The sequence below is a fragment of the Emys orbicularis genome, chromosome 1 (assembly GCF_028017835.1).
Source record: "Emys orbicularis isolate rEmyOrb1 chromosome 1, rEmyOrb1.hap1, whole genome shotgun sequence".
In the NCBI taxonomy this organism is placed as follows: Eukaryota; Metazoa; Chordata; order Testudines; family Emydidae; genus Emys; species Emys orbicularis.
In genome coordinates, this window is record NC_088683.1 from 105,455,700 (window position 1) to 105,481,164 (window position 25,465).

The 25,465-nt window shown below is 43.3% G+C and overlaps 1 protein-coding gene across 1 annotated transcript in view; it reads left to right on the top strand.

Moving 5' to 3' along the window:
- The first annotated feature begins 9,577 nt into the window (after nt 1-9,577).
- PAH (phenylalanine hydroxylase) overlaps nt 9,578-25,465 on the top strand; it is a 54,421-nt gene continuing 38,533 nt past the window's right edge. The window contains exons 1-2 of the mRNA XM_065402738.1: nt 9,578-9,613; nt 19,402-19,509. Of these exons, the coding sequence (XP_065258810.1) occupies nt 9,593-9,613; nt 19,402-19,509 (129 nt within the window). The 5' untranslated portion in view covers nt 9,578-9,592. The remainder of the gene's footprint in view (nt 9,614-19,401; nt 19,510-25,465) is intronic.

The window sequence follows — 25,465 nt, forward strand, 5'->3', positions numbered from 1 at the left end:
CTCTGCTCTCTCAAAATAATGGCCTCTCTATGTTATGTCTTCATCTCTCTTTGTAAATAGTCTATTTATTTTATTTGTGAAACCCTGATTGTACATCTGCTGCAAAAGCAAGCACTGGATATAGATGAAGGGCCTTTTCCTCCAGTCCCTTACACTGGTTTACCTCAGTGTGACTCCACTAAAGTCAATGGGTGAAATTCTGGCTCCACTGAAGTCAGTGGCAAAACTCCCATTGACTTCAGTGGGGTCAGGGTATCAACCAATACCTCTACACCCACACTAAAGCCAGTTATCTGAATGGAGGAAATGGCTCAAAAAGTTGAATTGAAAATAAGTATTGCTCTATTGTTTGAAAGACTCTGATGCACTCTGGCAGGCTTTTTATTAAAAACAACAACAACAACAACAAAACTAAAAATTCAGCTCAGCTTCATGTACTTTTTATTTATACTTTCCCATTGTTGCTGCTGAACAATTTATGGGTAAACATGGGGAGTTTCACACTGGATTAGACTAGTCCAGTATCCTGCCTCAAACAGAGGTAAGCATCACATGCTTCAGAGAAAGGTACAAGAAGTCCTATAATGGGACTATGATGTAAAAATCTGCCCAGGAGGAAAGTTCGTCTGAACCCAGTGGTTAGCTTATGCCACAAAGCAGGAGGGTTGATATCCCTTATCATTGTTTATCATGATGTGTGTGTTCATATTGTCCATATAAATCCGTGTTTTTCAAAATTTGTTAATTTGCAGACCCCTAAAAATTTTTGAATGGAGGTGAAGACCCCTTTGGAAATGACCCCATGGGATCATGTCTTCCCGAAATGGGGCTGTTAGGCATTACCATGGTTACATCAATAAATAAATAATAATTAATAGTAATAAATAATGAATACTATCTTGTGGCAGTAAATTCCACATGTTAATTGTGTATAGTGTAATAATCCTTTGAGCAGTTTTGAATTTGTTGCCTTAAATTTCATTGTATGTCCCTTTGCCCTTATAAGAAAGATAAAAAGGTCTGCCCAAAAGATCTCCTGTATGTCATATTAATTATTTTATGTATCTTGGTCATGTATACTCTTATTCATCTTTTCTCTGATTAGTCTTAATCTTTCATCCTCTCTACATATGGAAGATGAAATAGGGTAACCAGACCTGGACCCATTGTTCAAACGGAGGATATACAAATGACCTATACAATGGCATTATATTCTTTCAGTTTTCATTTTCTGTGTAATTAGAAGCTTTCCTCTTCAGTAATTAGCTTTCCAGCGGATTCATTCAATGATGTCATAATCCAATGTTCCTGATATCAGAATTCAGTACAAGGAAAGAAATCCTGACATCAGGAGCCCTATATTGTGGCATTACTGAAGGAACAGAACTCTGGTTATGAAAGAGAGAGCTTCCATTTACACACACACTTTTTGGAAAGTAGCAATAACAGGACAGGAAATAGAGGAAAAAACAAATGACAGTTTAATAGAGGTTCAGTGAAATATATATTCCTTAAATGTGTATTATTAACTTCTTTAGAGGCTATAAACTATAATGAACATAAAGAATAATCCTGTGCCCTTCTCTTTTCTCACTATAGCTTAATGATAAGAGCAGCTATATACCTACTTGTTAGCCCTATACATATGAACGCGGCTTCGTCAAATGAGCTATATTAAGAAGATGCAAATCATAAATGCAACCCTTGTAGTTTTTGTCCTGCTTTAGACTTGTACTGAGTGGGAGGATGAAGTGGAGTTAAATGCATATTGTCAGTGTATTTTATCTCGATACAGATGAAGGCAGATAGAAATCCTAGTGGTTGAACTACTGAGGCAATATAGATGGATAAACAGGTGTGCAATAGTAGACTCTGGGAGCTGGAGTTCCATTTCTGACATACTCTGTTAATATACAGGAAACACGTTTTTTTTGGTGTCACCAATATTCCTTCCCCAGACTGCATGTTTACAGTGCCAGGTTAACATAACTACCTGTTTCCTAATTAAAAACAAAGAAATGATACAAAGTAATCTTGAAGCATCAGAAAAAAAACATTAGTCCAGTGTTTATGGTTTTGAAAGGAGATCCAGTGGGCCTTACTCAAGTCTTTCTTCACTTTGAGTTTTGCCTGTGAAAGGACTGCAGACGTCTTAATATGGAACAGAATGTTGTAGCGCAATGACATCTATTAGTATCATTTCCAGTTCACCTAGTTATATTAGGCCAAGGGCCGTATTGATGTTTCCTTGCTATTCAGAGAGATGATGGAAGGTGCTGATTGCCTACAGTATCTCCAGGCAGTGAAAAAAAAAATCCCCCAAAAGCAGTGCTAAATTTGTGCCAGGGCTGAGTCCCAGCACCTCTAGATTTGGCAGTTCATAGCCCTGCACCCCTGAGTTTGCTGCATCAGGTCTGAATGTAAAAACATTTCTTGAGTCCTGGCACCTACTGTAATTGCTTGAGCCCTTGCACCTCTTTCCGTACAAATTAAGCACTGTCAAAAAACTTGGTGAAATATTACAGTCTAGCCCCCGGGTATCCAACTAACCTGATTTTAAATAAATAAATAAATAAATAAATAAATAAATATAATATAATATAATATAATATAATATAATATAATATAATATAATAAATAAGGCCTCTTCTGTAAGTCTCAGAATTAGAATCCCAACAGTCAGTTTTATAAGGATGGGAAAGTACCTGGAAAAGATGAATAGTGTACGAGGTACTTTTGAAGAGCTCCAATAGCAACCCCACTATTTCCATCTTGAAAAGGGTTCTGGACACAGTTAATAGCACACCTGACCCACAAGACAAACTTGCGCTTGCCATGAGAGAGTGGGAAAACTTCTTTACCAGAACACATCTCGTGACTACACCAGTCCCGGACTGTCTCTATGTTAAAAACAAAACCAAACAAAACCCGACTTTTAAAATACTATTTCAAACATTGGGCCGTATAATAGTCTATTGTCTACTTTCCAATCAAGTCACTTACCAGCGTAAGGTATCTATTGATGCTAGATGTATAGATAATAAATATTTGTTCCAAGTTTTTTTCCACCGTTATGCAGTCGCCCCGCACCTGCAGTTAAGAGTTCTTAGAGTTCTTAATTCTAACATAATGATAAATATCCCTTTCCCCGTTCACTGTTTTTTTTTTAAATCTTGAACAGTCATTATTTTATTGTTGCGTGCTTTTTTTTTTTTTTTTGTAAATTGCAGCTACACTCAGGAGTTCTTTTGAAGCCCCCTCCCTCTTTACTTTTCTAAGCTCCCCCCCCCCTTTTTAAGGGCCCATTTACGTTATGATTAAATACCGTCTTGGATAAGCATAACGAAAGTCGTTAATCTATATAGATCTTCAAAGAATCAATATATTCTGAACTTTTGTAGGATTTGTTACACTCCATTTTGTTACAGTAGGCGAGCTCGTCTGGGTCTGGGCACATGTGTTTCTCCCCCTCCCCCTAAGAGAGAAAATAAAGTAAAAGGTCTTTCATGGTAAACAAAACCAGCTTATTCTCCACATAGAACACATGAATAGCTGGAAAAAAACTTACAATAAATGGTGCATTTTTTTCTCTGCTGGGTATAGCATTCAAGATCAGTCCAGTATTCAAGAAGCAGTCCATTTTTTGCTCAGCAAGAGAGTTTAGAAAAGAAGCGTGGGGTCTATTCAAGGATCTTTTCCCCCTTCACAATTGCTGGGCTTTATGAAACCTATCTTCCATGCCTTGTCAGAGTTTTTCTGGGGACCAATTAGTGCTTTGTTGCAAGGCTTCTTTGCTGAATCTTTGAGCAGCAAGAAAAAGCTCTCTTGAGTCTCCCCTTATTTTGACTATTTCAGTCATTACTCAGTGTAATAATTAATATGACAACTGGACGCTGAAGTTTGTATAGAAACACCTCGGCTGCAGGAGAGAGCGTGCAGTGGGTGGTAACAAGCTACAGATCAGACCGAGAAGCCACACACACAAAAAAGAGAAAGGAATGAATGAAAAGAAAGAAAGAGAAGGAATAAAGATAAATAAATAGTTGGCACAACCCGAAGAAACATAAAACAGACTGGAAAGAAAAAACACAATCAGGAGGGAGGGGGGACAGAGAGAGGTTAACTTATTTTGAAACAGTTTTCTGGATCAGACACTATGTGCATCTAGTTTCCAAATTTTGTTAGTCTCATAACACAGAAAAGAGAGATTTCTTATGATCGGTCATGTTTAAGGCGTATTTCTATACACGTTGGAGGTGTAGTTTAAGATTCCTTTTAGTAACAGTTTAACCCTATGGAAGGAGGTTTGCTGGCTTAGAGTTTTAAAGAACTGGCCATGTCAAACCACGTTAGAGGCTAATGCCCCATACTGCAGGTTTCAAGAGTCCTCTCCTGTAAAATCTGCCAGAAGAGGAATAAAGTGTATGCACTCTGCTCGTTTAAAGTAAAGAACGACAAGGATGTTTGAGTCTAGGGCCGTTATTGGGATCTTCTAGGAATATTTACTGGAACGGACCCTTCTCCACTTTAGAGACATTTCTTGAGCTGCCAATTAAAAAAAGTCTCCGTGTTTCTCGAACCATTAGGGCATAATAAATAATTAGAGGTTTTAAGCATATTAGATACAGCTCATGCTAATGAGCTACATCAGATATCATGCTAACCTGAAGTGACAGTTTGCATATAAGGCGGGAGGAGGGGCACTACAACTTTTTTCGAGTCTTCTCTCCTATGAAACCACAAGCACTGTGGATGTCTACACTGCAGTTTTTCAACAACCCTCCCTTTTATTTTTTTTTTAATTTTTGCAAATTTGGGGGTGTTTTTAGTTCATAAAACCGCGTTATTATATCACAAACATCCAGCTCCCCCCGCAATCGCCATGTGTGGTATGTAAGGACATGAAGTGCAAGGTTGCTCACTGAAGGCACCGAGGTGAGGATGAGACATGCCATTAGATATTATTGCCTGTGCGTTTTCCTTTCTCCTGGCTTGAAAATATTGCAACTTCTTCTTGATCCGTCAGTTTCCAGTCACGCTTGAAGTCACTGGCACAAAACAGCTGGGGGTAGGGGGCTATATTCAGCCCCTGATTTCGTTGCCCTCCCACTACACTCTCTCTCTCTCTCTCTCTCTCTCTCTCTCTCTCTCTCTCTCTCTCCACATTTCCGAGGACATGGAAAAGGGTAGGGGCAGTTTGCCGAATTAGCTGAGGTCAGTCGTGTGTCTCCATTGTGTGGCCACGTGTCCCGAGTCCATCAGGAGCTCCCGAAGTCCAAAGCAGCCCGACTCCTTGCCGCACAGAACGGGAGCATAAATCAATCCCCCAGGTTCTCCCTGTTATTCCCCAGATGTCAGCGACTGATGCGGAAATATTTACTCTCCCTGCAGGTTGGAAGCAACTGTGCACAAACTAACACTTAACCTCTGTACCTTGGGCTGAGTTCAGTCCAGCTGAGAGCTCGTTAACCCTTCCCTATGTGAAGGTCACGCTATACTCCCTTTCAGCACGATGTAGGTGAATAATGGGTGGAAGGGGTTTATTTCAAGATACAGGATTCTATTGAGTCTCAACCTGTACTCAGGTAAAACTGCCCTTGAAGTCAGTGGGAGGAGTTTTGCCTGGCCCCACTGTATGTATGTGTGCAAAATGGTTTGTGATGATGGCCTATTATACATTCATATAGAATAGGAGTTATATTGCCACACTTAACCTTAGATATAAGGGGCCAACTCCATGCCCATCTATGGCACCGTCCCAGCAATCAGTAATGGCGTTAATGAGGAATAAATCATACATTTGCCCCTTGAGTGGGTCCGTTGACGCCAGTGGAATTGCACAATGAGTGACTTTGGCTCACTGGTTCTAATTCACCTTTAAAAGGCTGATACTTTAGTTAAGATGAAGCCCTATGCAAGCTCGAAGGAGGAAGGCAGGCAGGCAGGTTCCTTTAGCTCCTAGGGTACTGTGGTTGTCCAGGAGAGGGCATCTTCTCAGCATTTCAGATGCGCCGATAGAGCATGTGTTTTATAACTTCCTCAACAGCTAATGATCTTTGCCTGCTCTGAGCATTGCATTGATTCGTCTTCTTAGTCAGGTTGTTTAAAACGATTACATCTCTTTAAAAGAGAGTCATCAGTAAGTGGTAAAGACAGAATAATGTGTGTATTGACCAAATACCTGGAGAGAGACAGCGCTAAGACGTTGCTATGCACCAATCTCTCCGTTTATTGACTCAATTAACTAGAGTGGAGAGAGGGGCAGGTGCTGATCCAGGTGCCGAGGAACTGAAATTCCCTGTAGTAACTGCTAACCTTCCATTGATTAATTGGGTTGCTGGAGTTTGAGCCCCCCCCCCTTTCTCCAGTTGTAATGATTTTTAAATCTTGAATAAAAAATTAAAATATGCAAAGTCAGTGATCTTATGAGGACAGAGCGCCACCTACCGACCAGCTGTAGGATTGTGAGAGGCAAAAAGGTACGTTGACAGAGAGATACTCAGACACTGCTTTTGCAGAGGGCTTATTTTGGGACTGAAACTTGATTCAGATACATGATAGGTATTTCTTCAGTGTTTACTTAGTTTAAAGACTTGGTTTGGCTTGTTCCATCACATAGTTACTGTAGCAGAGGATGGGACATGCATGATGTAACAGTCTTAAGCTACACTAAATCGGCAAGGAGTTTCCAAGTAAAGGCAGACAGATGATTTGTGGTGGGGAATTAGGAGAGTTTGAACATTTTGGAGGGGAGTCAGCTAAGGAAAGGGGTGGAGTAGTTCTGTGAAGGGTGTCAGGAATTCAGCTGAGGGCCCTTCTCAGAGAACAGCAGGAAGATAGTGGTGTTACATCTCCAAGAAAGGGACTTAGTTTTCTTGGAAGATATTTTAATTTATCTTAATGGAACTTTTCAGAATTTTTTTTGCCACTAGGGGAATCCTTCTCTCCTTCTCACTGATTCTTCAGACTGTCTGGGATGTATTGAATAGGCAAGAAAAGGGGTAGACTCTTGGAGAATATTATGGAACAGTCCAGATTTTGACAGATATATCCCATGTCCTGCAAGTTGGAGTGATTCCTGGGTAAATTCCTGCCTCCGCAAAGGCACTAGGAGGGATCTTTATCCCAAGATAAGGGGGGAGTCTGAAATCCACTACTGGCAAGGGGACCCCCCCCCCAATTGATACCTATTAATTGTTTTCTCCTATAAATTGTTTTTTGCGACCATACCACCTTTGAAGGTCCCGGCTGATTTAGCAGACAGATAGATCCAGAGGGCTGGTGGCAACAGGCTGATGATACTAATATTATGATTTATATTATGGTAGGTACTAAAGGCCCCAAAGGACACAGAGGCCACTTTATACTAGGCAATAATAATAATTAATAAGTAATAAATAATATCTAGTTTTTATATAGAGAGAGTTTTTACTTTTCATCAGTTGATCTCAAAGTGTTTTACAAGGGAGGTCAGTATTATTTTCACCACATGGTATATATACATATACAGCATGTCTGTTTCAAAGAGCTTAGGGTATACATATACAAAATAGACAAAGAGTGGGAGGGGATACAAAAGTAATTACAAAGATTCTGAATGAATGATTTTTAGCCTTGCTAGTGCTGTATGGGTAGAATAAGAGGAAGGCCTAAGAAAGAAGAAAAGATAGGATAAGAGAATAGAAGTAGGACAAGACTGAAGGCATACAGGAACACAAAAGTGAAGGAAAGGGACAGGACAAAAGAAGGCAAAGAATCATAGGTGGCTGGTGAAAATATTCTATTTTGGGGCCGAGTCTGCCCCTCACTAACCCTACACTGGTGGGTTGTGTCCCACGGACCAGGACTGACTCCCTGCTTGGGCCCGTTGGCTCTCAAGGCCTCAGAAGATGCGTGCATCCACGCACAGTCAGAGACTTCCCTCCTTGACACACCCCCCTTCCTGCCTCTGACACCACTGGAGGTGGTTCCTCAGGATACCCCCTTCTCGGGGACCCCTTCTTCTCCCAAACCCCTCAGGATCTCCCCCTTCCCCAGGATTCCCCATCTTCTCCCCACAATCCCCCCAAGATCTTTCCCCTTCCAGGGGACTCCCTTCCCCTAATCCCCTCAGGATCCTTCCTCCCCTGGGACTCTCCTTTCTCCAAATCACCTCAGGATCTCCCCCCACCCCCAGGATTCCCCTTTGCTTCCCTAACAATCCCTTAAGCATTCCCCCTTCAATGGGATTCTCCTCCCTCCCTCCCCCCCCAATCCCTTCAGGATCTTCTCCCTTCCATGGGAATCCCCTTCCCCACAATCTCCTCATGATCCATCTCCTAATGCTCACACCACTGGGACTCCCTTTCTCTCCCCCACAATCCCCTTAGGATACCCGCTCTGCCAGGACTCCTCCTGTCCCTCCACAATCACCTCAGGATCCCTCCTCCCCATGACTTCCTCTTCTCCCCCAACACTCCCCTCAGGATCCCCCGGGATACCTCTTTCCCCCATCATCTCAGGATTTCCCTTGTGCCTGTGCTGACCACAGCTGTGGTGGTATCACATGGTGAGAGAGGCACTCTATTCGACCCTGATCCTGCAGGTTGCTGCCCATTGGTGGAGTCCCACTGTCTTAATTGAGGCTCTTTTTGGGTGCAGGGGCATGTAACAAATTGCAGAATCAGGGCCTCAGATCATTTAGGTATATAGGTCAAAATCAGCGTAATCAAAATGCACCTGAATATTGCTCCTGTTTTCTTGTATAGGGCCCTGGCTCTGCAGCATTTCCTCATCCCCCATTCTCATTGTTTCCCAGCTTGGTCCTGTGCTGTTCTATGCAGATCCCATTACCAATCACAGCCCTCCTCCATGATTCTCTTGTCATATTGATCCATCTCACATAGTCCCTTCTCAGTACTTCAACACCCTAGCACTCTGATACTCCTGTGCCCTTCATGTCAGCTTTCACAGTTCTCTTCCTATATCCTCTCTTTGTGGCCTTTCTCTATGTTCAGGGTATCTCCCTAGACACACTTGCTTACTAAAGTAGATCCAACTGTAAACAGAAAATGCTGTAAATTCCGTATAATGTCAAACAGTGTCTAATGCTCACACAAGCCAGGGATCATCAATGTACGGATCAGAAACTGCTTAACAAAAGATGAAGCCCTTTGCACAACTAAAATGAACATAGCATACAATATTAACCAAAAGGAAGGGATTTTAATTCAAACCATGCCATCTGTCCATGTTGGTCACAGATAGATACCATATGCTAGAGTGACTAACAGGACACTCCTGGAGAGGCTTGAATTCTGCTGCTCTCACTGCACACATGTGAATTGTTTGAGACTCTGGTGCCAGAATTTGGCAGGGGGTGGAAAGGGGCGTGTAGGGAAGACGCCCCCTCTAACCACACACAGCTGGAGAAGGAGGGGGGGGGGAAGCGTGAGGAGGGGTTGGACCTGCCTTTCATGCTAAACTTTAAATACCTTTGCACCGCACAGATCTGTCAAACCTAGTAAGGTCAGAAGGCTTTCTCTACAGAGAGAAGAGTGCATTGCAGCCTGAGTATTACTAGCTTTAAAGCCTGGATACAGAGGTTTGCAAAATGAATGGAGATCCTTTTCAGGTAAGTAGTGTGGTATAGGCAGGTGTATCTGGTCTGGCAGGTGAAATGATGCTGCTATTTGGGGAGGATGGATGGCTTTTGCTCCTCTGATTTTGTACTGTGTTTGTGAGACACGGCATATTATTATTCACTTATGGTATGTGAGGAAACAAGGCTACTGTATCAGTAGTTGTGGTGCCTAGTCTGCTCCCTTTTGGACAGTGAATGCACTTTTCTGCTGTAAATTATATTTATATGTGTGCAGTAGTAACAAAAATCAAACAGTAAAACAGAGATGAAGGAGAGCCATTATAGCAACATCCTAAGACCACCGCCAATGTATTTATGTATATATGGCAAATAGAATAAGAAAAGAAGTGACCAGAAAGAAACTGGAGATCTCAAAATATGTGTTAGAAGAAGACAGTGCCTATTATGATAGCCAATTTCTTTACTGGTTTTGAGGGATTATTTTGTTAAATTCTGGGTTTTTATTGTCTCTCGCTACTTTTTTTTAAAGTTCTGATTGTTGCAGCTATTTTGAATCCGTTGCTTCCGAAAGTAGATGACAATCTGCTGAAGCACATGCCATTAAGCTGTGGGAAATATTTTTACTGTAGGAACAAGTGAGAGAAGTAGTCCATGATCAGTGGTATAGGTACATTATTGGGGCCAAATTCTGTACTTATTTGCCCTAGTGCAACTGTATCAAGGTCAGAGAGGAACTGCCAAGAAAATGAAAAGGTGCAGCAATTTAAAAACGGAAATTCACAGAAGATCAAGGCAGGGTACAATTTTCAATAGTACTCAAGTGACTTAAAAGTCTAACTCCCATTTTTTTCAAAAGTGCTTGAGGAGCATAAGTGTGTGTCTACACTGCAATTAAACACTCCTGGCCAGCCTGTGCCAACTGACTTGGGCTGGCGGGGCTGTAAAATTGCAATGTAGACATTTGGGCTCTGGCTGGCACCTAGGCACTGGGAACCTCTCCCTTTGTGGGGTCTCAGAGCTCATGCTGCAGCCTGAACTCAAATATCTGCACTGCAAATTTACAGCCCCACAAGCCCAAGTCATCTGAGTCGGGCCAGCCGCGGGTGTTTAGTTGCAGTGTTGACGAACCTAAGTCTCCTTGAAAGTCAATGGGATTTAGGCTCATAAGTGCCTGAGTCACTTTTGAAAATGAAACTTAGACTCCTAAGTCACTTAGGTATGTTTGAAAAATTGAACTTGTGTCATGTTTTGAAGTAGGAATATATTTCCATTTATAAATATTCCAACTCTGGAGTTTGGTAACGTTGGGTGAAATCCTGGCCCCGGTGAAGTCAAAGGCAAAACTTCAATTGTGTTCCGTAGGGTTGGGATTTTACTCTTCATTCTTAATTTAATGAACTCTAAAATGTCTGATAATGAATGGCAGATTTCAAAATGAGTCATATTTTTCCTCTGAGATGTGCATTGTGGATCTCCAAATTTTGGAACATCATGTGTGCCTGAAAGGCCAACAGCAGCCTCTAAGCAAAACATTCAACCTATTGGTATTACACTTTCTTGCAAAATACTTGGGTCCAAACAACAACATGCTGTCTGCATTAGGGGTGGTGGCTTGGTCCAAAATGGTATTTAAGCCAACCATCTTGTTTTTATTTTACTGTCTTAAAAGGACAGAATGGGGAGAAAATTGCTGAACTTAATTTATTCTAGAGCTCTTTTGGATTGTCCTTAGTCTCCACAGATGCAAATTAATTAGGACTGGTTACCTGTGTGGAGTGTTTTTTTTTTTTTTTTTTTTTTTTTTTTTTTACACAGGTAACAATAATTTAAGGCTCCAAATGCAAAATCTTCTCCCCAGGACCATCCAGTGGATTTGTGGCATGCTCTTAGGGACTTGATCTCATAAGCCCATGAGGCATATAGACAGTCATTTGTGACAGGTTTAATATAATTCAACTATTATTCATATTAATTAAAGGAAAACAAAGTTGCTGTGCTTAGCTATCTGAGAATTCAAAAGATAGGAAATACTCGTTAGCATGAATAAACTGTGCAAAGTATAAGAAAACGAAGTGCTCATACTTACATTAATACACACACATTAATATATTTTTAGGAGCATCTTTCCTAATAGGACCCAGTGTTGAGAGAGCAATATGGAACATAATTGTTTCACACTTACACCTAGAATGAGGAACAAGCTTTCTAGTTTTCAATCTTTCAGACACTTAGGAATGTGCTTAACTTTATGTATGTAAATGGTTCCACTGAGTTCAGTGAGATGACTCATGTGCATAGAGTTAAGCATGTGTCAAAGTGGGCAACAAAATGGCAGATGAAAATCAGTGTTGATAAATGAAAATCAATAAACATTGGAAAACACAATCCCAACCATACATACAAAATGATGGGGTCTAAATTAGCTGTTACCACTCAAGAAAGAGATCTTGGAGTCATTGTGGATAGTTTTCTGAAAACATCCACTCAATGTGCAGCGACAGTCAAAAAAAGCTAACAGAATGTTAGGAACCATGAGGAAAGGGATCGATAATAGGACAGAAAATATCATATTGCCGCTCTATAAATTCATGGTATGCCCACATCTTGAAAACTATGTACAAATCTGGTCTCCCCATATCAAAAAAAGATATATTAGAATTGGAAAAGGTACACAGAAGGGCAACAAAAATCATTAAGGGTATGGAACAGCTTCCCTATGAGAAGAGATTAAAAAGACTGGAACATTCTGGGTTGGGTGGGTCTCCCTCTCTTTTTGATTTTAAAAACAAACCAAAACTTCAAAAGGTCTCCTTTTCTTCTGAGAGCAGAACGGGAAAACTTTTGAAATCACTAAAGGTTCCATGAAACAGGAAAACAGTTTCCCACCCAGCTGTAATGAGGTTAGACTGAGGGCAGGGGCATAAGCGCCAACTTTCCCCAGCGCCGGTGGGTGCTCGCACCCCCTGGCCCCGCCCCGACTCCACCCTTTCCCTGCCCCCATTCCAACCCCTTTCCCAAAGTCCCTGCCCTGACTCCGCCCCCTCCCTGCCCCTATTGGACTCCTTCCCCAAATCCCCGCCCTGGCCCCGCCTCCTCCCCGAGCGCGCCGCGTTTCCCCTCCTCCCCCCTCCCTCCCAGGGCTTGCCATGCAAATCAGCTGTTTCGCAGCGCAAGCACTGGGAGCCAGGGGGGGAAAAGCGGGCACGCGGTGCGCTCAGGGGAGGAGGCAGAGCGGAGGCGGAGGTGAGCTGGGATGGGGAGCTGCTCGTGGGTGCTAAGCACCCACCAATTTTTCCTCGTGGGTGCTCCAGCCCTGGAGCACCCACGGAGTCGGCGCCTATGGGCGGGGGGTCTGGCTGGGGTGCAGGGGTGTGTGTGTGTGTGTGAGACAGAGAGAGATGTAAAAGGGTAGGGAAGGCTCAGAAAGGAGGAGAGAAGCCTTGGCTAGAAGTAGAGCACCCAGCAGCTTCAGCTGAGCACCCAGCACCTTCAGCTCCAATTTACTCTTGTTCCAAGGCTTCAGTTTTCTGGTTCCCCACCACTTCTTCCTGAGCCAGGGAGCTCTGCCAGTCTCTGGCCTCGCTAGTGAGGTCTTTCCCACAGGTCTCCTCCTGGCCTGGTCTCTAGACTCGCAACTTGTTCCTCCGGGTTAAGGGAGTCCACAGCTGACCTTCCTGGGGCTGAGTTGTGATTGAAGCAGGCTTTTCCAACCCACCAGAATCCAGGCCCTGAAAACAGCTACCCATCAGAATTTGCTATTCGTAGCAGCTTCTGGTACTACACTCAATTTTTGCTTCCACATCAGTATTAGTGACCTCCAAGCTTTCTCCCATAGGTCCCTCTTTCTAACAGATGGGGACCTCCTCTGTCAGATTGAGCTACTCTTCTCTCTCCCTCTCCCCCTGCTACACTTAACTTTAGCTGCACCCCCATGCACACATTTTGTGCCATCGGTAGTTCATGGGGTATCTGAAATATGGATATATGTAACAGGATTTTTAAAAATATAAGATACGGAATATATACACAAGTATATTACTTCATATGTCAGCATTAATTATAAACAAGCATACTTTTCTTTAAACAAGGGAACATAAGTTCATAGTTTGGGGCTAACTGCACTTCTGACCCCTCTCAATCTCCTTAAAGGCATCCTTTTTCGTTTTAGGCCTCTCACTATTACCTCTCTATGGGTGGAGACCTCTTCCTTCTTTCTCTAGGCTGGATGTGTTGGCTTGCAGACCCCTGCAATTCATTGTGATTATCTCAGCAGATCAGATCACAGGCCAACATCTGCACTTTGCCCTTCTCTGCACCTATTCCAGTCTGAATTCATCTCACTTGAACTTGGTTGACTAGAATTGTATATATTATTCCAGATGAGGTCTCACCAGTACCTTCTACAACAGCATTTTTTGAGTCTTCTCACATATGAACACTAAAATACAACTTCTATACATAGAGTATCATTTGTATTTTTAAGTGTGCAATTTCTTCAAAACTGAAATATTTACCTTTACAAAATCTGGCTTCAGTAGGTATGTCTAACAAAGTAATTATCTGATTATTTCATTAAATAAGTCACTGTTTTTCTTCCATACTTTTGTTAGGGTGTCTTCTGTGGTTTCAACATTGCTACTATCTCCATCTTCCAGATACATTTATGCAAACTAATAGTTTATAACTTATACATAATTAAGAACTAACAGTCAAAATTTGGCATTGCATACTTTGAGGATGAGTGCCCCACAGTTATGCCCATCCTGCTGTCTCTTGTGTAGAGGAACTTTTGTTGTCCAAACTTCCAGTTTCTTTATAGAGGAAGGATCTGAAATTCATAACACACATTAACTATCCAACCTCATATGTTGGTTTCATTACTAAGATGACTGGTAAAGATTTCAAAGCCTTGCCCCTTTTCTTAAATGAAGGGTTGTCCAAGTAATAACAAAATATTTAATGTTAAAAAAACTTTATTGATTTTTAGCAGAACAAAAAGTAAACTTTCCAGAATGAAAACCACCACTGAAATGGATCATATTAGAACTTTCTAGTGCATAAGAGGGGTTTCAAATAAGATAAAGTGTCCTTAGTGAATATGTGGGAAGTAAGATCTATGCATAAGTGATGAAATTAAAAAAATATAGACCAAAATAACAGCTGAGAAAGGAACTTCTCATTGGAAAATCAAAGGAAACTGAAGACAGAGTATCAGAGGCGTAGCCGTGTTAGCAGGGCTCCAGGCACCAGCCCACCAAGCATGTGCTTGGGGCGGCACCTGGAGGGGGGCGGTGCGGCGCAGCGCTCCGGCTGACTGGGCTCGCCGCCCTCCCCGCAGTGCTCCGGCCGCCGGGGAGAGCGGAGCCCCGGCCGGGCTCTCCGCCCTCCCGCCGGCGCTCTGGCCGCCAGGGAGAGCGGGGCCCCGGTCGGGCTCTCCGCCCTCCTCCCGGCGCTCCGGCCGCCAGCGGAGCCGCGGCGGGCTCACCGCCCTCCCCTGCTGCGCTCCCCGCCGGGGGCGGGAGGGGGGCGGCGGGAGGCTTTTTTGCTTGGGGCGGCAAAAAAGCCAGAGCCAGCCCTGCGTATTAGTCTGGATCTGTAAAAAGCAACAGAGAGTCCTGTGGCATCTTTAAGACTAACAGATGTATTGGCATAAGCTTTCGTGGGTGAATGCCCACTTCATCAGATGCATGACGAAGTGGGCATTCACCCACGAAAGCTTATGCTCCAGTACATCTGTTAGTCTTAAAGGTGCCACAGGACTCTCTGTTGCTTTTGAAGACAGTGAATTTATCATATGGGGGGGAATTAAAACTTTAGAAATAAAAATTGAAAATTACAATAACAAAGTGCTATGCTAACACTGTGAGATGTGATAATTTGAGAGAAGTCCAATTCAGGCAATCAGAATAAAGAGAAGACAAATTTGAGAAATGCTATAAAGCTATTTACAGACATGTTGCACTTATGAAAACTGACAAGGAATTCTTTGAAACATTAAAAAATGTATGAAAATGATGAATGTTTGTGGGGTGCGTGTGTGTAAGTAAACTATTCCACTGAATCAAGTCTCCTAGAGCTCAAATCCTCAAGGGTCTGGGCTCTAGGCTACACTATGCCTTTAACACCATGCCTTTAACATCATGAGGAGGGGGTGCTGATATTAGGTTGACCAGATAGCAAGTGTGAAAAATCGGGACAGGTGGTGGGGGGTAATAGGAGCCTGTATAAGAAAAAGCCCCGAATATCGGGACTGTCCCTATAAAATTGGGACATCTGGTCACCCTAGCTGATATGGACCATCCATAGAGGAACACAAGCCCCTCTGCCACCCACATCCTACTTTGGCAACCACTGCAGGTGGCTCACCCTATTTCCAGCAACCTTTAACCCCTCACTCTCCCAGAGTTTCCCCTTCCCTGCCACTGTCTGGCAACACAACTCCTCCTGCTTAAACCTTGGCTCATTCATCCTGTCCCCAGTGTTGCCTATCTGCTCCTCTTCCTCCACTCCTTCCATCCTCTTTACCCTCCTCTGTTTGTTTGGCTGCTGCACAAATTCTGCCCATCCTTCCTCATCCAATTTGCCTCCTTTCCCTCCCTCCCGCTTCCACCCCGGTACCCTCATTTTCAACAAGTAGCAAATTCTGAGGGCAGTTAAGGGCAAAATGAGCACAAGGGATTCAGGAGATGTCACTGAGATGCTCAAACTGCTTGAGCAGTGACATGCTCAGGAACATCAAGGTAGCTAATTCTGCTGGGTTAGCCAATGTAGTTAATTTTGACACAATAGCTCCCTTGTAATTCTCTTCTGCAGGCTATCTCCCCTCTCTCTCTTGGAGTCACTTAACAGCTGGGTTCGATTAAGTTAAGACGGTAGCTACCTGACGACTGAGACTCCTCTGGCTAATCTACTGCTCCCTTGAATACCTGTTTCCTTAAAGGAGCCTGTCCAGTATTCACTACCCCTAAAAGGGCACAGCCTACCCTGGTCACAGTATACTCCTTCCCACAAGCTCATGTACCACCAGTGTTACATAAGCCACAGTTTGGGAACCTCTGGTCTATTGCAACACGTCTGAGGTATAAAGACCTGCACACTGCAAAACAATTTTACCAATTTCCAAGAGTAGAAAACCCTCTGTTCCTAGTTTAAAAAAAAAAAAAAAAAAGACTTGATTCAACACATTAAAGTTAAGGGCCAAAGGGAATTTATTAGGGTTTGAGTACACGGTTGAAGTCACATGATCTAAAATGATCAGTTTTATAGTTACTGTGCAGGTTTTGCACCTCTGATTATATACCATGCCAACTCACAACTTCCTCCTTTGTCAGACATATTAATCTGAGCCTATTACGGAGATCTGTACAGGGTTCTAAATATTATTTTAATTGCACTGTTGCCTGGATCTGAAAATGTTTTAGAACACAGGCTTTTAAAGTTAAATGTCCTCTCCACTTGCCTGACGTTTGTGTAATGGATTTGTTTTTTCCCAAGAAAAGCTGACTTGCATACAGAACATCAAACTCATCTGGTGCTAATATTTTAGAATTGTTTCCTCATTGTTAAAATTTTTCCTCATTAAATCGCGCAGAATATTGACATTTTTCTTACACAAGTGCTTCTTGTGTGAATGGCTTTCATTAGTCTGCTGCCATACTGTCTACTACTGCTGTTTCCCTCAGGCTTCACAAGCTAAGTAGAGTTGGAAGGGGTCAGTATTTGTATGAGAAGCCTCCAGAAAACACACATATTGCGGGAAGTGGTGTTGATGATTCAATAGATGGCAATCTTTCCTTTACGCTGTAGTCTTTTAGCCTGTCTCTCTACACATGGTTTGTACCCACCCCTCCCCAAACCATCCAGACCCAGACCCCTCAATCACATGCTTATTTGCGCTATGATCCCATGCTCATTTGCGCAACTGGGGGGATGAGTTAAAGCTGGAACAGTTTGCCCTGGTACTGGTATTTTTCACATCCCATCCTAAACTATTACCTAATGTTGTTTGTGTGCTATGAAACAGCTACTGGTTTACCCCCTAATGGCGTGGTGAAGTGACCTCTCTATATCCCTTACTTACCATGCAATAGTGTCGTAATCTAAAGTTAGTTAATGATTGTAAGGTGTTTTGAAAGCCTCATCTGAAAGGTGCTATATTATTTGTATTACTGTAGCACCTAGCAGCCCCAGTCCTGGACCAGGACCCCACTGTGCTGGGCACCGTACAAACACAGAACAAAAAGACAGTCCCTGCTCCAAATAGCTTACAATCTATACCAGCCCTTCGCCCTCTGGAGACTCCCCATACTGGGAGAATCCTCTTTGTGCCATTTGAGCATCCCAAAGGGAGCGGCACCTGGCAGAAAATGTTCCCTCAGCCTCTGGTGATCAGTGCACAGTCTAATACAAGTACAAAAGCTGGTCTGGAGAAGTAACAATATTTTATTTTTAAAATGAACATTGTTCTGTGTATCACTGCACCAGAAAATATTGTCCCTCATGAGTCCTTCCCTTTTGACTTCAGGGGCAGTGTTGGAGGCCCAAGGAAAGCCAGATTCCCTTGCTGAACCAAAGGCTGCAGACTCTGCCTTTGCTATTAGCAAGGCCTCTATCCTGGCATTGTTTTTCTCTTACACCGAACTCTCATTGATTTTTAGTAGAAGTTCTGCATGAGGAAAGATATCTGGAGATGACCCCGAAAATACAGTTCTGAAGAATATCTTAGAGAGAGAAATGGAAGGGATGGTCTAGTGAATCGGGTGCTAGTCTGAGACTCCTGGGTTTATTTCTCTGCTCAGTCACAGGCTTCTTGTGTGTGCCCTTGGGCATGTCACTTAGTGTCAGATTTTTCCAAAGGCATTTAGGCACCTAAAGATACAGATAGGCACTTGGTTAGGTGCTTTCAAAAATCTCACTAAGTTAAGTGCTGAACTCCTATTTGATTTAAATACCTTTGAGGATCTGGGACTCTGTGCTTCAATTTCCCCCCTGTAAAACCAGGATAATATTACTTTCCTACCTCAGAGGCATTTTGTGAGGACAAATACATTAAAGATTGTGAGGTGCAATCTCCCCATGGTAATGGGGGCAAGGCACACCTTAGCTAGTGCATAGCAGAAATTGTGCTTAATTGTTTGAGGAAGAAAACTTAATATGTTATGAATGAATATAAATGAAAGCATATCTTACCATCTGTCACTATTCATTCAGCCTTTCACTGACTTTTTACATTTGCTGCACCATGTCTTTAATTTTGGTACCCACCCTGGGAGAAAGTCATCTCTGAAGTGCTATTTTGAGGGTGTAAGTGGTGCCTAGTCCTTGTGATGGCTCTATGCACTGCATGTGCATGTGTGTATGTAGTTCTGCTGAATCCTAAGGGGATGATTTAATGAAAGGAAAATCTAAAAGAAAGTCTTTTCGCAATATATAAGAAAAAAGAACGTTAAATCCTCAAGTGTGCATGAAGTGAGCTTGGTGTGTCTGAAAGGTGAAGTGGGACATTGTTGGGGACTTAATGACACTAATCGTGGTACTTCCTTGAAGGGGTGGCTCATCCCCAGCATATATCAGAGTAGCCACAATGCTGTTCTAATTTACATGAGCAGAAGCAGCTCCCTATGCTAACCCGGGATGGGAAGAGTACACTTTGGCTCTGCCGTGGCACACCCCCTATGCTGGGGTAATGCTCAGATGTCTGTTTAAGGCAGCAGTAAGTCCACTTTGAGTCACTGGAGGAGGGCAAAGAGGACTTACTGCAGAGCAGAATAGGGCCCTACCTGTATAGTTGAATTTAAAAGAGTTTGTTTATCTTTCAGGAGACTATGTACATTGAAGAAAACACATATAAAAATGATATGATCTCTTTGATTTTCTCGCTGAAAGAAAAGGTTGGGGCGTTGGCTAAAGTTCTGCGCATATTTGAGGTAAATATTTTGCTTTTCTCTATGTCTTTAAAATGTCAGCCCTTTCAGTGCTACCCCCTGTTTTCACATGCTCCTGACTTAAGGGCTGGGGGATGTTTCTTTTCTGGGCTCAAATTTTCCTTGTTTAGTTTCAGCTGAGAGATGACTTTTTAAAAAAAAGACCCTCAAAACCAACTCTTCAATCATTTTTTAACTTGTGCAAGGGTTAAAAAAAATCTGCTCCCCCCCATTCTTAGAAAATGATTTAGCAAACAAAATATGTACCCTAGAAGTGGTTGCATTTGACTAGCTTGTGGAGTGTGCCTGTGGATGTCTCCCTATATTTCATAACTATGAATGTATAGAGATTATAATAGGGCCTGATTCTTCACTTCCTTGCACCCTGTGTAGTCACTGAGTGCAGACTCTGTGTAAAATGTTATCGGATCAGAATGGCAGCATTTTACATCCACGTTGCACAGGTGTTTAGAGCTACACAAGATGTGAGGCAGTTGAGAATCGGGCCCAGGATATGTAAAAGAACTTTGGGATCCTGTGGGAAGAAAGGAGCTGCATTGCTGTTAAAACGTCATCCACGCACATTTCCCCAAATGTCATGGACAATGTTTAAAAAAGCCCATGGAATTCGTGACACCTTTGACAGCTTTAGTTGTGACACGTAGGGCTGTGGACATAACCCCAAGCAAATCCACTGGTTTCTTTGGTTTTTAGAACTTGAAACAATTGATTAATATTATTCGAGCAATTGTTTAGGCAGATTACTGTAATGAACTGCAGACTACATATTTTCTATTAGAAAATTGAATTGACTGGTAAATGAAAGGGTACTGTAGTGGCATAGTACAAATGGAAACAAAAAATGTCCCAAGACATCTTCAATTCATTAAGTGGAAGGGGCATACATAGCTATCAGAGCTACAGAGCTAGTGTCAGTCTGTGGATAGCAGTATGGCCCTTTGACGGTATTTCCACTTCATAGGGACATGCACGTCTGAGGGGTTGTTTACACATACGGTTAACTCCATGTGTGGACATTTGCACAGAGATACAGTGACTCTGCGCTGCTCCCAGGTGCCCATCTCAGCACACTTTGCCATGCTCCTGTTGATCCCTTCCATATCCCCGTCCTGTGGTAAGAATGGTAACAAGAGAATGATCAGCATGATCTTATATGAGGAAAGACTTGAGTCTGGAAGGGGGTGAGGCTATAATCAGCACTCTTCCCTGTGACCCCTCCCCCCTTCCCACCAAGGCCATGACCATTGAATACCAGAGAGACAGAGTCTGGACAGAGGGGATTTGACAGTGTCCGAGATAGGGGACATGATGACATTTACACTCAGCCTACCCAGCCCCCACTTTCAATAGGAGTTCAGCCAAAGGAGCAGGTTTTCCATTCTTTTCACCCCTTCCACCGGATGAAGCAGAGGGGATGAAAATGGCTTTGGTATTCAGGTTAGAAATGGCTCTGTTGGTCACATCTGTTTGACTCAATTGAGGGTGTACAGGGGACATATTTTCTTACTGGGGAGCCTGTCTGCAGGCACCATGTCTGGCCTGGTGGTGGTCCCTGGGCCCTTCTCAAAGGAGACTGCACATGGAAGAAATCTATGGATTTCTGGTTGTCTATGGGCATGTTTAAGCCTCATTAATCTGTTCAAAACTATGCCACATTTGTGCATGAAATAGGGCGGGGGGGAAGCCAACACAAAGGCTACAAAATATGGTTCAAAAGAAATTGTTCCATGGAACGGAGTCTGCATTCTATGAGTCTGTTGCCTACTAAAGCCAAGCCCAGCCCCCCACAGAGTTCTTCATATTGTGGTTCGAGGACCAGTGTGACGCATTTGGAGCGGCTCTGTAATAATTTATGACTACTGTGTGTTGGCCTGGCTGTTGGCATGTTTTCTGTGTGGCTATAGTGGGTTAAATCAACAGGAGAGAGAGTGTGTGTGTGTGGGGGGGGAGGGGAACAAACAGGAAAGAAAAGAATAACTCCTGATAACTCCCAAGAGTTTGTGGAGAGTGATAGCTTTGACATTGACCCTTATCTATTAGCTGTGGTGATTTTTGTCTCCTCTTCAGCCAACCTACAAAACCAGTTTGGACCAGGACAGGAAAAGGCCAACTGTCACAAGCTGACTAACCCCTTTGAGAGGGAGCAGGGTTCAGTGCATCTCTGATTACCTGCTGCTCAGCTGGGCTTAAGGGAAGGCACCTGGGGGCTGTAATACTTTGGTCTAATTTTGGTTGTTGCGATTAGTGCATGGGTACTGGTGGCCTGTGATATACAGAAGGTCAGGCTAGATGATGTGGTGGTCCCTTCTGGCCTTAAATTTTGTTTCACCTGGACCTTATAAAGGGAAAGACACCAGCAAGGAAAGGGCTGCCTGCTGACCCCTTCAGGCATAACATTAAAGAGACTGATTGGGGAGAAAAGGAAGAGCGTGAACCTTGCAAGAGGTAGCCAGACTCCTGAGCTTGAGAAGCTTGTCTCCAGGCGAGTCCTGAGAAGCATCTGGGGACAGGTGGCAGGATGTATAATATTAAGAAATGTGTTTTTAATCATAAGAAGTCATAGAATTGTAGGGCTAGAAGGGGCCTGGAGAGATCATCTAGTCCCTTTCCCCTGCACTGAGACAGGATGAAATAAACCTAGACCCCATTCCTGACAGGTGTTCGTTCTAACCTGTTCTTAACCTCCAATGGTGGGGATTGCACAACCTCCCTTGGTAACCTGTTCCAGTGCTTATCTATCCTTCTACTGTTTTTCTTAATAGCTAACCTAAGTCTTCCTTGCTGCAGATTAAGCAAATTATTTCTTGGCCTGCTTTCATTGGACATGGAGAACTGATCACCATCCTCTTTATAACAGCCCACAGCATGTTGGAAGACTGTTATCAGATCCCTGCTCAAGACAAATAAAACTGGACACGTTGAAACCTTTCCTCATAGGTCAGGTTTTCTCAACCTTTTATCGTTTCTGTTGCTTTCCTCTGGATTCTCGCCAATTTGTTCACATTTCGTAAACTGTGGTGCCCAGAGCTGGACACAGTAGTCCAGCTGAGGCCTCACCAGTGTTGTGTGGAGCAGAAGAACTACCTCCTGTGGTCTACCCATGACATACCTGTTGATATACACCAGAATATTAACCTATTTTGCAACTGCTTCACATTGTTGGCTCATGTTCCATGTGTGATCCATTATAACCCCCAGATCCTTTTCTGCAGTACAACTAGCTAGGCAGTTATTTCCCACTTTGTAGTTTGTGCATTTGATTCCCCCCCCCCCCAGTGCAGTAATTTACACTTGTCTTTAGTGAATTTCATCTTGTTGATTTCTCCAGTTTCTCCAATTCTCCAGTTTATCCAGGTTACTTTGGAGACTAATTCTGTCCTCTGAAGTGCTTGCAACCCCTCCCAGTTGATGTCATCCACAAATTGTATGAGTATACTCTCCACTCCATTATCCAAGTCTTTAATGAAAATATTGAGTAGTACTGGACCGAGGACAGATCCCTGTAGAACCCAACTAGGTATGTCCTCCCAGTTTGACAGCAAACCATTAATAACTACTCTTATGGCTTTTCAACCAGTTGGGCACCCACTTTACCATAATTTCATCCAGACCACAGGTCCCTCATTTAGAGAAGAAGCTTGTTCAAGGGAGAGGGAGCAGTCAGCAGGCATCATCTGGGGAAGGGTGGCAGGGAACATAATATGCTGAGACAAGACATTTGTCTCCAGAAGGAGAGTCTGGAGAGAGCTCACCTGGCCACAAAGGTGGTGGGGGAAGTGGGATATTTAAGCATTGACCAATATGGCTTAAAACAGTTCAAGGAAGAAGCGCTCAGGAATGGGTGAACTGGAAGAATTTTAAGGCGAGAGAGCTATTATTGCTGAACATAAAAGTTTAGAATAGGGTAAATTTTTCTGTTTGGGGGGGAATGATAATGTGAGATTGTATTAATAAATAAGGCTGGCTTGGGCACAAACACAGGTAAGCCTGTTGTAATTCTTATATGGAGTCTGTAGTGCCATGGCCACCACCTGCCTCTACTTCCCCTTCATCAGGGCCTTTAAGAATTCACAAAGTTGCTAGTCACCTTCTCAGCCCCAAATTCTTTAATTCACTCTCCACCAAGTTGGCAACAAAGCTTGTCAAAAACAGAACAAAGTCCAGAACAATCATCCATTCCAGAGCCACACAATCTCTTCTTAGGCTTCCGTAGCTTACTGGCAGGCTTCCTACCTCTGGTAGTCTCAGATACTTCTCTCAGTCACACTCTTCCCTTGCAGCTTCCTGCTGCCTTTTATATTTTAACGACCTGACTTGTCTCAGGGTCATTCATCTTGTAATCAGGGCTGGCTTGGCCCCAGGCTTTCTAGCCCACAGGGCAAGCCACCCTGTTATAGAGTCCCTAATTGGGGGGAGGAAGGGACACTGCAGAGCCACACTTTGTCAGAAGGATGAATGGCAGGGCAGGCATGTCCTATTATAGCCATGAACACAGGATATCAAAAGATCTTTGGCATGTTTAAAAAGGAACATTGCCTCAAGAGAGGGGAAAGTTGTTTGGGGGAACCAGACTGCAACCCAGGCACCTGCTGGAGGTGTCAGAGGAATTAGGCCTGCCTAGGTTACTGGCAGGGGGTGGTAAAGCCATTAGGTAACACAAGCATTAGTGTAGATGATCGTTTTAAAATCCGTTTTCTCAAAGCTTTGTTCCTACAGTTAAACAAATGAGACTTTGGTTTTAAGAAGGTGGCTTAGCCACTGTATACCCCACTGGTCAGACTCCTGAAGGGAAGAGCTGCAGAGGCTGATCCTATTCAAACCTGCTTGGTAAGCATGGTTGATACACAGGGTACTGAAGCCCAGAGCCCAGTCTAGGAATGGGAATATTGCAGAATTTCACCCCAGGGGAGGTAAGGGCATTAGGCCTGACACCTGAGGGGATGTACTCAGAGCAACCCAAAAGGGGCTAGAGGTGCAGCTAGCCCTGCAACTGTGACACCAAGTTTAAGGGAATCTCAATGTGCTTTTGGGGTGCACTGTATTTATTGTATACAAAGAGCTCTCAAGGTCATGTCTGTGACTGAGGGACTGTCCATAGGTGCTGTTGTGTAATTCTGTGCTTTGAAACTGAGCTCTTGTTTTAGTACAATTCTCACTTGTCTCCAGAAGTGCACTGCACCCCTCCTATTTATAGGAATTGGTGTTTTATCTGCTAGAATGTTACCACCAGAGTTGAATCATTTCTATGTAACTGCTTCTATGTGTTTGACTGCTTTAAATTCAAACCACGACTGGGTAGATCTGTTTTTGTCTTATTCCTGATTTATATTCTTTCAATCAGTTTTCAGAGTCAGGTCTGTGACTCTGAGAAGTGCAATCAGCTGACAATGATAACCATTCTGGTCCACAACAAAGGATGGGGTGCATGGGCAGGGTGACCATGTATCCCTTTAAACTAGGAATCTCTCGGTTTTCAGCAACAGGCATCGAGCCATGCTTTTAGAAGTGCTCAGCACGCACAACTGGGACCAGATTTTCCAAGAGATTTCGCTCCCATTTAGGCAGCAAAATAAATGGCCACATTTTCAGAAGACCTCAGGACATGGAGTGCAAGTGGGATGCTGAGCTCTCTTGAATATCTAGCCCTAGTGTTTTGTCCCATGCTTTGTAAGTTGTGGGACAAAACGTCAGGGCCAGATGGAACACTAGAATGGTGCCCTGAAGGAGTCATCGACCAGCTGAGCTGATGAACCAGGCAGCGGGCTGGCTGAGTGCATGTGTTCCTCAAGCATCATTTAGGACCCAGCCCTGCCACCGTTTGCTACCCGGCTCTACTTCCACACCCCAGAAGGTTTCCCAGTGAGCCCCCCAACCCATCCTCCCCTGCAGGGTGAGCCAAATCCTCATGGAGTCAGTGGCTCATTCTTAAACTGAGCTG